The sequence below is a fragment of the Oncorhynchus gorbuscha genome, linkage group LG05, assembly GCF_021184085.1.
Source record: "Oncorhynchus gorbuscha isolate QuinsamMale2020 ecotype Even-year linkage group LG05, OgorEven_v1.0, whole genome shotgun sequence".
Lineage (NCBI taxonomy): Eukaryota > Metazoa > Chordata > Actinopteri > Salmoniformes > Salmonidae > Oncorhynchus > Oncorhynchus gorbuscha.
In genome coordinates this window covers 51,769,580-51,781,780 of record NC_060177.1, presented here as the reverse complement: position 1 = coordinate 51,781,780, position 12,201 = coordinate 51,769,580, and the positions used below count along the sequence as shown (strand labels likewise).

The 12,201-nt window shown below is 39.7% G+C and overlaps 1 protein-coding gene and 1 long non-coding RNA gene across 2 annotated transcripts; both read right to left on the bottom strand.

The window, feature by feature from the left end:
• Positions 1 to 252: 252 nt before the first annotated feature.
• LOC124034891 lies at positions 253 to 5,319 on the bottom strand. Its single transcript, XM_046348292.1, has 7 exons — positions 5,229 to 5,319; positions 4,929 to 4,939; positions 4,358 to 4,436; positions 2,832 to 3,140; positions 2,449 to 2,511; positions 2,009 to 2,071; positions 253 to 1,085 (listed from the first exon to the last, which is right to left on the bottom strand). Exons 1-7 carry the CDS (start codon positions 5,317 to 5,319, stop codon positions 934 to 936), a joined length of 768 nt encoding a protein of 255 aa, XP_046204248.1. The 3' UTR covers positions 253 to 933.
• Positions 5,320 to 8,036: 2,717 nt separating this feature from the next.
• On the bottom strand, positions 8,037 to 9,611 carry LOC124036017. Its single transcript, XR_006838838.1, has 3 exons — positions 9,032 to 9,611; positions 8,356 to 8,830; positions 8,037 to 8,105 (listed from the first exon to the last, which is right to left on the bottom strand). It is a non-coding gene; the product is annotated as an uncharacterized LOC124036017 (long non-coding RNA).
• Positions 9,612 to 12,201: the final 2,590 nt, after the last annotated feature.

The window sequence follows — 12,201 nt, the reverse complement described above, 5'->3', positions numbered from 1 at the left end:
TTTCCAGTAACTGCCATTTCAACTTTCATTAATGAACCAAAGAAACATATCAACCACATTTTCCCACTGCTATTGAGTCTATAGGCTCAACACCTGCGTCGGAACATGCAAATTTAAGCAAACAGGAAGAAAACAGAGAATAGGGGATCTTCTGATGCGATTCATTCAAATAACATTTTCTAAAATTAGAATATATGATCTTAGAAAACATACAATGTTTTGGGGGTTTTAAGAAACCTTAATTTTTTTTATTATGGTGACAGTTTCCTCATTCAAAATAGCACGGAACTGTACAAAATGTAGGCTATACAATACATTGCAGAACCATGTTTGTTTTAAATTTCTTTCGTGAAAGCAGCGATAATTAAAGCCATCCCCATTTGAAAGAATATGAATAAACAACAACATTGTATCAATGTAAAAAATCACAAATGAATGATTTCACTCATAGATCAGTTTAGTTTTTAAAAGCAAAAAAAGCTGGATTTTCTATTATGCATGGTAAATGACTGAAATAATATGAAGTGAAATATGAAATATGAAGATATGAAATACTTTCAGAAAACGAGAAAAAATACACTTCATTACACACATGACAAGTTACTAAATATTATTTTGCATAATGATACATATTTAGAACTCAAGGGCCTATATATTTAATATGGGCATATTTAAAGAAATATGATGATTAGGTAAACATTTTTGCATAAATCAAATACAGATTTTGTAAAAAAGTAATTTGACGCTATGACATATTGCAAGGCATCTTTAATAAAACTGTCAATATTTCAATCATATTTCTACCATCAAGATTTGCTCTCCTTACCTAAACTATATTCAAGTGTCTGCAGTGGGTGTCTCCCACAATCATCAAAGTAAATATTATGTGATATTAATTTTAAGGAAGGAAACACTTTATATAAGGATATCATTTTAATGAATTTGTGTAGAGGCTTTGGGTCTACATCCCATGTTCCTGTAGTGCAGCAGTAAAGAGAGCCCATAGCAGTACACCATGCTCTTCACTATCATCACTGTGTAAACCAGAGAGGCCAGGTTCAGACTGCATATGGACTTGAAGGGATCTGGGGAAAAGAAAAGAGTAAATTAGCCAGAGATTTTAATTTAATATTGTCCAGTTTTCTGTTGTTTTTTGTTTGCTGTCAACTTGTTCCTTTTTTTCTCTCTTTTTTCATGAGTTTGCTGGGTCCTATTGCTTTGTATTTGTTGTATTCTGTTGTTTCTATATAAAAAAATGTAAATAAAATATTGATCATCATTGCCTTTTTTTAAGCCATTTCCGAACAAGCCAACATATGCAACGTTTAACATGGATGGTATCTGTACAAACACCAGAACATTGCCTTTAAAGGCCGCTATGCCTATTTCTTCAATTACCTCAACTAACCGGTACCCCCTGTACATAGCCTTGCTATTGTGATTTTACTGCTGCTCTTTAATTATTTGTTACTTTTATTTCTTATCTTTTTTAAAACTGCATTGATGGTTAAGGGCTTGTAAGCAAGAATTTCATTGTAAGGTCTACTACACCTGTTGTATTCGGCGCATGTGACAAATACAATTTGTTTTGAACCTGCCAAAGGATTGAATCGTTCTGATTGCACTTTGTCGGCTATTTACAATTAAGCCTACATATGCAGCGTTTATCATGAATGCGGTCTCACGAAACCTGGATCTTTCAACACTTTTAGATTCATTAGACAGTGCCATCTCTCCGCAGGTCACGAGACTTAAAATGTTTCTCTTTACAAAACATTCTTCCCTTACCTTTGGATGTGGCCATGCAAAGCATCATTATTGCACCACACCTCAAATTGACCATATATATCATATTAAATCACTTTTATCACACTTTTCAACATCTTCTCATCTACCCATATTACACTCCTGAATAATGCAACTTCATGTCTGAATCGGTTCATTTATATATATTTTTCCACCATTTAATTATTTGATTAGACTGCATGAAATACACTTAAATATTTACCGTCGGTAACCTGCAGACTGGTTGGTGAAGACGTGGTGGTTTGAGGACCTTCAGTTGGTTCATCTGAGAATGAGATGAAAAAAGAAAAATAGAGCATTATCTACTGTCAGATAATTAAAAAGTTCCAGCCATGCCATATCTCTGTTGCTACAGTTATGGCAAGTTATGCCGGTTTCTTTAGAGATAAAAGTTAGCCTAATGCAAATAAAAGGTTATTTGTTTACTTGCAAAACCAACTACATACACAATATTCCTATGCAATTAACAAGTGTGAGTCCAATTGTTATATACTTTCTTTTTTACTTTGAAATGGTGATGTGCCATTTTTAGACGGATGCACACATGATTCCATAAAAAATGCAAAATAAAGAAATATTTTAATATTTCGTTTTTTCAATTTAACCCCAACCCTGCATGAAGTAAATAAACATCAATCTTACCATAGGTAACGTGCAAAGTGGCTGGTGCAGCCATGGTGGTTAGAGAAGCTTCAGTTGGTTCCTCTGAGAACGTGATGGAAAAAGGTCACATTAAATAATACTTTTTTCAGAGCATTATGTAGGCTACTGTCAGGGATCGACTAATAGTTACACAAAAACAACCAAGATTTGTTTAAACTTGCGAAACTAACTAGACAACATTCCTGTGCAATTCCCAAGTGTTGGTCCAATTTTTATGTAGGCTAGGAATTTCTTTTTTACTTTGAAAAGGTAATATTCCATTTTCAGATTACATGACTGCCTACTCATATAAACATGTACATTAATACATATTACATTAATAATACATACTAATGTAAAACAATTTCAATGATTGTCTTTACCTTCTGGAATGTCAACATATTGAGCGCCCCCTTCATGCTCCACAGAAAAGCTGTATTTGTTCCTGTATGTCTTGTCTTTATCAATGATGATCATACTGGTCGTCCATCCTTCCTCCCTCTGCTCCAGCTCTTCCCTCTCTGCTTTGGGTACCTCTACTGTTCGGCCATTTTCATCCACCATCTTCCATGAAATCTTGACCAAGTCTGGAAACATGTCTCTAGCCAGACATAGCAGGGTGGTTTTCCTATTTGGCTCAGGTTTGGATGCTGGGTAGACCGTCACTTTGGGATTTTGTACACTATTGTTGTCTGATTTTCAAGAGAAACAATAACATTTACAGTCTTCTTTAATAAAGGGACATCACACACAAGTTGTCAGACTTCAGAGGTAGTCTGTTGAATCATGATGTCCCCCAGCATTTGTTTTATATCCAGCTTTCCTGTCTATATTCAAGTAAACAATTGATTCCATACATAAATTAATGAACTAGATTTTTTTTTCAAAAGAAATATGCTTTCTGGAATATCTTATTTCTATATAATGTAAATTAAACTTTCAAAATCATTTAAATCAAAAGATTACTAGTTCAGTAAACAGTTCAATATTCTTACCCGATATCAAATTACTTTACATTTCTATCACAAATTTAACTGAGGGTGTATATCTCTAAGGACATGCAATATTGTCATGTTTTGTCATATATTGTCTTGTCCCTGTGTTTTCCCTTCTGTTCGTTTCCCCCTGCTGGTCTTATTAGGTTCGTTCCCTTTTTCTATCCCTCTCTCTCCCCCTCCCTCTCTCTCTTCTCTCTATCGTTCCGTTCCTGCTCCCAGCTGTTCCTCATTCTCCTAACTCACTCATTTAGTCTTTTCACACCTGTCCCCTATTTTGCCTCTGATTAGAGTCCCTATTTCTCCCCTTGTTTTCCACTTCTGTCCTTGTCGGATCCTTGTATAATGTTCGCTGTGCTGTGTCCTTGTCTCGCCCTGTCGTGTCTTGTCTCCTTCAGATGCTGCGTGAGAGCAGGTGTCTTAGTCTGCTACGGTCGGTGCCTTCCCGAAGCAACCTGCAGTCAATGGTCGAGTCTCCAGTCTGTCCTCGTTACTACGAGTGGATTTAAGTTTTTTCCTGTTTTGTTTTCTTCTTTAGTGTTCCAGGATTATTACTTTTGCCATTTACTGGAATAAAGACTCTGTTTTCGCTAAGTCGCTTTTGGGTCCTCATTCACCAGCATAACAAATATACTGTAAATTGTTCATATGGCGTAATTGAAAATCAAAATGATCAATTCTACAGGCTAATAACAGGCTTTTAAATTCATAATAATTGTTTTTATTTTCGAACATAAGTTGAACATGAATAATGTTGAACAAAAATAAAGTTGAACAATAAATATTTGTGGAGCAATGCTGCAGGATGTTTTTTCAATTATTTTGGAAACTGATTAGACATATGGATGAATTATTCATTTCTAATGACTACTGCTTTGTTTATCTCCTGAAAATCAGAGGAATTAATATCTTACCTGTGACAAAAAGTTTCGTACCAGATCCAAATACAAGTACATACACAGTGAAAATTCCCTTGTCAAAAAGTAGTCTGCACTGTGTTTGGCAGGGCTTGTGTTAAGTTTACAAAGGTTCAGGGGCCTCATGCACCCCAAAAATGTCAGTACTTCTAGAAGTAGTAGGTGGAGGAGTCAGGCGCAGAGGGCAGGGTAGTTTGATACGTGGATATTTATTCCCAAACAACAGAGTGTCGGTCAACCCCACACACACACGGGCGCTAAAAGACCCAGTCCAAACAAACAGGATGAAACGGTTCGGAAAATAGAATCCACAAAATATACACACAACAATAACAGAAAAAAGTTTACACAAAAGCCGGAGGGTCTACGGGGTTTAATTTGCCCAAAACCAAAACCCAAACAAGAAACAGGTGCAACTAATCAGACAACACTAAATGAAGCAGAAAAGGGGACCGGTGGCAGCTAGTAGGCCGGCGATGACGACCGCCGAGCGCCTCCCGAACAGGAAGAGGCACCATCTTCGGCGGGATTCATGACAGTACCCCCCCCCCCGGCACGCGGCTCTCACAGCCCGCAGACCTGAGGAGAGACACATGAAACGAGGGGTTAATGCGATAGTAAGAGGGAAGTTGTAATCTATAACACACCTCGTTTATCCTCCTCAGGACTTTAAATGGCCCCACACACTGCGTCTCCAGCTTCCGCTGGGCAGGCAGAGGGGCAGGTTTCGGGTCGAGAGCCAGACCCTGTCCCCTGGTGCGAACACAGGTGCCTCACTGCGGTGGTGGTCAGCGCTCTTGTTCTGCCGTCCTCCGGCCTGCTTGAGAGCGTCCTGGACTGCCCTCCAGGTCTCCCTAGAGCGCTGTACCCACTCCTCCACCGCAGGAGCTTAGTTCTGACTCTTGATGCCACGGAGCCAGGACCGGCTGGTAGCCCAGCACGCATTGGAATGGCGACATGTTCGTGGAGGAGTGACGGAGTCAGTTCTGGGCCAACTCCGCCCATGGACGTACCTTGCCCATTCTCCTGGCCGGTCCTGGCAATACGACCACAGAAACCTACCCACTTCCTGGTTCACTCTCTCCACCTGCCCATTACTCTCGGGGTGATAACCAGAGGTCTGGCTGACCGGGACCACCAGACGTTCCATAAATCTCCTCCAAACACGGGACGTGAACTGGGGACCCCGATCAGATACGATGTCCTCCGGAACCCCGTAGTGCCAGAAGACGTGGGTAAATAGAGCCTCCGCAGTCTTTAGGGCCGTAGGGAGACCAGGCAATGGGACAAGACGGCAGGATTTAGAGAACCGATCCACAACGACCAGAATGGTAGTGTTCCCCTGAGAAGGGGGAAGATAAGCAAGAAAGTCCACTGACAGATGAGACCAGGGCCGTTGTGGAACCGGGAGGGGCTATAGTTTCCCTCTAGGCAGGTGCCTAGGAGCCTTACTCTGGGCGCACACCGAACAGGAGGAGACACAGTGCCTCAAATCAATTTATCATGGACACCAACCGGCACGTACCTGAGACCGGTAGGACACTGTGAAGGTGCAGGTTCCAACCGCAACGCCCGCTCTATGTCCCCGTCCACCTCCCATACCACCCGAGCCACCAGCCTAGAAGCTGGAAGGATGGGAGTAGGTCCTCAGTGTCATAGAGACCTCCGGTAGTAATTGGCAAACCCTAAAAACCACTGCACCTCCTTTACCGTGGTCGGAGTCGGCCAATTACGCACGGTGTTAACACGGTCACACTCCATCACCACCCCCGAGGTGGAAATACGATAACCCAGGAAAGAAACGGCTCGTATGGAGAACACACATTTCTCATCCTTGACGTATAGGTCATGCTCCAACAGTCGCCCAAGTACCTTGCGCACCAGGGAGACATGCGTGTGGCAGAAAATATCAAGATGGCATCAGTGTACACCACCACACCCTGCCCATGCAGGTCCCTGAGAATCTCATCTACAAAGGACTGAAAGACGGCTGGAGCATTCTTTAACCCATATGGCATGACGAGGTACTCATATTGGCCTGATGTGATACTTAACAGTTTTCCACTCGTCTACATCCCGAATACGCACCAGATTATACACGTTCCTGAGGTCCAGTTTCGTGAAAAAATGCGCTACGTGGAATTATTCCACCGCCATAGCGATGAGGTAGCGGATAACTAAATCCCACTGTGATCGAATTTAGACTTCGATAATCAATGCACGGACGCAGTCCTCCCTCCTTTTTTCACAACAAAGAAACTCGAGGAGACGGGTGACATGGAGGGCCGAATGTATCCCTGTCTCAGAGATTCCGTGACATATGTCGCCATAGCTAATGTCTCCTCCTGTGACAATGGGTACACGTGACTCCTGGGAAGTGCAGCGTTCTCCTGGAGGTTTATCACGCAATCTCCCCCGTCGATGGAGTGGTAATTTGGTCGCCTTTTTTTTTTACAAAAAGCGATAGCATATGTAGCCTAAGAAAAAATGTTCATGGAGTCAATAACTTGCTTGTAACAGATGACATTCATATTCTGACTATCTCTGACACCCTCACACGAAGCCACTCCTTCGTTGCCCGGGTGGTGTGTTTAGGATCATTGTCATGCTGAAAGACCCAGCCACGTTTCATCTTCAATGCCCTTACATTTCCCAAACTGTAAAGATATTGTCTGTGAGTATAACAGAACTGATGTTGCAGGCGAAAGCCTGAGAAGAATCCAATCCGGAAGTGCCCCATATTTTGAAAGCGCTGCGTGCCAATGAGTCCCTATAGAGCTGTGAATGTGCTATGAACAAGCTTACGCTTTCTACGTATTCTCCAATGTGGTTTTCATGAATAGGAATATTTTCTAGGGATATTTATGTCTGTTGCGTTATGCTAATTAGTGTCAGGCGATGATTACGCTCCCGCATGCAGGTTTGGGAGTCAGTAGAGGCTAGCAAACTTCAGACGGGCCTGGACATGTACTGGCTTAAGCAGGGGGACACGTCTGGCACCGCAGGATTTGAGTCCCTGGTGGCGTAGTGTGTTACTGATGGTAGGCTTTGTTACTTTGGTCCCAGCTCTCTGTAGGTCATTCACTAGGTCCCCCCGTGTGGTTCTGGGATTTTTGCTCGTTCTTGATATCATTTTGCCCCACGGGGTGAGGTCTTGCGTGGAGCACCAGATCGAGGGAGATTATCAGTGGTCTTGTATTTCTTCCATTTTCTAATAATTGCTCCCACAGTTGATTTCTTCAAACCAAGCTGCTTACCTATTGCAGATTCAGTCTTCCCAGCCTGGTGCAGGTCTACAATTTTGTTTCTGGTGTCCTTTGACAGCTCTTTGGTCTTGGCCATAGTGGAGTTTGGAGTGTGACTGTTTGAGGTTGTGGACAGGTGTCTTTTATACTGATAACAAGTTCAAACAGATGCCATTAATACAGGTAACGAGTGGAGGACAGAGGAGCCTCTTAAAGAAGAAGTTACAGGTCTGTGAGAGCCAGAAATCTTGCTTGTTTGTAGATGACCAAGTTTATTTTCCACCATCATTTGCAAATTAATTCATTAAAAATCCTACAATGTGATTTTCTGGATTTTTTTTCTCATTTTGTCTGTCATAATTACAGGCCTCTCTCATCTTTTTAAGTGGGAGAACTTGCACAATTGGTGGCTGTCTAAATACTTTTTTGCCCCACTGTATGTCTCTCTCTCCTAGTCTCTGATATTTGGTCCTGTTGCAGCCACTGTCCTGAAGCAGCCTCTGGAAAACAGAAATGGGATCACTAAAAACTGAAGTTACTTCATTCAAATATTTGGATGAACCACTTGCCCAGAAAATGTAATATATTGTTATACCACATTCCATGTTCAGTGAATATGTGCTTAAGAATTGAGAAAATCAAAAGCTATATAAAATTATAACATTAAACAATATGATTATGATAAATAAATGATCACTGAAAATCTAATTGATTTCACAGATCTTTACTGAAGTATGGTTTGTATCATACCGTCGATAATGAAGATCAGAGGTGAAACACCAGCTGGGAGTGTCATTTCAAACAGTTCCTCCCTACTGTTCAAAAATAACTTGTTTTTTCTCCTCCATTAGTTCAGAGCTTGATTATAACCACAGAGTTTGTGTACAGGGTGTGTGGATCAGTTCTCACTGTGGGCTCCTAGAAAGATAGCAGGCACAGTAGTAGGTGGCAGAATGAGAGACTTTAACTAACTGGATCTTCAGATCACATCTGTTATTTCTCACGGATGAGAAATCATATTTTTGAGGATGGTTGTAGCTTGCATCAACGGCGCAGGTACTCTTTGCGATGTCGAGAATCAAGGTAAAGGGTTCTCTGTCTTTCTTCTGGTACCAGAAGACATACGATCCACACTGATCATTGTATTTGCAGCTGAAGGACACAGCCTCTCCCTTTTTCTTAGTCCATGAAATCTCCTGGTCCAATTTCTGCCCTGCCACTGCAACTGCAAAGACAAAATCACAACATCAACACACTGAGACAAAAATACATTAGCAGAACTTAAAAGCAAATACGTGTCCACAATATTTGCATCAATCATAGACTTAAATTCAGACAGGAACTATTTCCCTCTAGTCATTTCCATTTGCTCCTTGACCAGGTTGAATTGTAGGAAAAAAACTGTAAGTGATGGACAGACACTTACTTAAATAAAGTAAGTAAATAATGACAACAGATACTAGAGACATTTCTATGATGATTCTGATGTGTCCTCTATTGAACCTGAAGATATTTTTATTCAGTTGGAAAAGAGATAAAGATATGAGTGCAACACCATCACGTGGGCCTTGTGGTTTCAAACGGCTCCTCCAATCTGATGTCACTTGCTGCGGTCGTTGACAAGGGCTACAGTATGTTCCAATTATATTATCTACTTATCTCTCCTTCCTCCTAAAGTGTGCAGTTGTTCACTTCCCTTCACTGATTTGAAAGAAATATGGTGGAAATGGCACTAGCCCATGCCGCCACCTATCTAATGCTTGTGGGAAGTTGTGAACACTTCAGGAGAAATTGGATACTATTGGTACACAGCAATTCACTGTCTGAATAAAAAATATATTAAAAAATCCCCAAGAGTTATCAAAACTACTCAGCTAAGAGATTAATTCTTGATGTACCCATGTTCAAGGTCCTCCTAACAAGAAATACTGTTGATGTAGACCTCGATGTACCAATCCCAGATTACTCCTTTAATACTGACATTGCTCCCCTGTGTCTTTCTCCACAAGACGGTGCTAAGACATATGCCTTTGAATCATGTTTGAGAAATCAAGTTGAATAAAGAAATGGTTCACATTACAAACCAAAGGCTATATCTTTTCAGTCTTGTAAATGGGGACCATTGATTTTGACTCAACAATCTGATGTTCTGTTACTATTCATTTATAGCGTTTTCATATGCCTTGTAATGTTTATACTGCCCTACAAAGGCAAAATGCATTAACTACCCCAACTGTGAAACTGAGAAAAATGGCTTTAAAGTTTTATTTGATAGCCAGCCAAATATGTCGAAGGTAGATGGTAGTGATAATGCATGGATGTATCATCATATTATGAAGTAATGTTTATGCATATCAACGATGACCACGGATTTGACCTCCTATGACCCCTAAAACGCAGACACTGCAATCTGCCTTTGCATGACCTTAAACAACTACACGGGTAATAAAAAGGCAAAGTACAGTATCTACAAGCTACTTCTTTGTTGTTTTTCTGTTTGATGGAAACAGATGAGAGAAATGTCTATTTATGTTATGTTTTCATGTTTTGAATGTTATATTGTACTTACCTAGAAGCATTTTTCCACCATAAGATGACTATTTCATGACATAGAATGTTTATACATAAAACAAATGTTTGACTTTGTGAGTATCTACAATCTGTTTATCCAACTTTCTTGTGGTTTTTCTATTCGACTTTGTATGGTCATTTATTTGACTTGGGGGTCATAGGTCAAATCAGTGGTCATGCTTGATATGCATAGAAAAGTACGTCTTAATAAGATAATACATCAGTGCATTGTCATTTATCTACCTACAGCATATTTGGCTGGACAGCAAATACATTTAAGCCATGTTTCTCTGTTTCACTGTTTGCGTAGTTACTGCTCTATGCCTTTGTGTGGCAGAGCAGGTAACTGCAGTTAAAAGGTGAAACAATGCTAAAGTGTAGTAACTTCAGTTACTGCTGTTTAAAAAAATACAATCATTGGATTTTCTAGTTACTGCAAATGTCACACTTCATTTTCTACGAAACAGAACATAATTGAACCAGTACACTTAGTCAGAATATAAAACAGATACTACAAAGCCTGATTTCATTCTTAACTAATTGTTTTAACCAAATTGTAGTGAATGCATTTTGCCTTCGTAGTGCAGAATAGTTCACCAAAGTCATAAGTAATGACGTGGTGCTCTGAGCAACGAATTACACACCTATGTCATATATCCGTCTTTGACATTAACAAGGCTAATACAAAAATTAGCACACTACTGTGCCTTTTGAACTAGCATCAGAGGTTGAATTGTAGATTGTCAGAACATGTTTACACAACAATCAATAATTCAAAGATGTTAGAAAAATATACCAAGACACTCATGTTGGAGAATAGATTAGGTTGCCCATTATACTGTAAATGTATATCTGTCAAACAACATCAATGTCTGTCAAACGTCATAAATGCCACAACCATTGTCCATTTTAGCAAGTGTTCATGTGTGACAAAATCATCCTGCTGCATGTATTTAACAAACTGTCAATACTGTAGCCCGACAAAGTTAATCAGATTGAATCACAGCCTTATTGTTTTATATTGAATACCCAATAAAGAGAGCATTCTCTTATTTTTTCAATAGAGTAAATTAATAAGATTCACCATTCAAGGCACCAAGTTAATTTTCAAAGTGGTTTTATTCCTCTAATTATTTCATTTTTTGGATGAAAGTGAAAATTAAATGATTAATCTCTTAATTATATATATATATATATATGCAAATGTTAGGCTACATTTGATATAAATCTAATGGAAAACGAAACCTAAACATTACTAACATTCTTGGCCTTCTATGGTAAGTGTAGAGAAAAAAAGTATCTTAAGACATTTCGGTAACACTTTACATCACAGAATGGGTGCTAAAATAATAACATGGACACTTCCTTAGCTTCTACTGTATTTGCTACTTCTCCTGATAACCCTATTACTTTCCTGGTAAAATAAATTCAACACTCCAACCCTGATTTAATTTATTTTGATTGTTTTGTGGTAAAAGTACACATAAACAGAAGTATGAAGAAGTTGTATTCCCACAGACCTACAATTCTACAAATTCAAGAACAATAAGCTACCAATATGGAATCCTCTTGTCTGAGGATCTCTGATCACTCTCATATTCTCGAATCTGATGGCAAGGAGTGGCACATAGCCTAGCGGTTATGAGCCGGTAACAGAAATGTCACTGATTTGAATCCCTCAGCCGACTAGAATAATCGTATGTGGTATGTGCCCTTGAGCACTAGATAAGAGTCTGCTTAATGACTAAAATGTATAAATTGACCCAGATAAAAATAAACATCCAACAGCTTTGAATAACCAAAAACATCACACTATCGAGCTGTGCATGTTTCCAGTAACTACCGTTTCACCTTTCATTGGAAAAAACAACAAAGAAAGATGGTAACCACATTTTCCCACCACTATTCAGTCTAAGCTCAACATCTGCGTCGGAACTTGCAGATTAGAGCTAACAGGTTGAAAACAGACAATAGGGGATGTTATAAGTTTAAGTTCCGCTTCTGAAGTGATTCAATAAAATACAA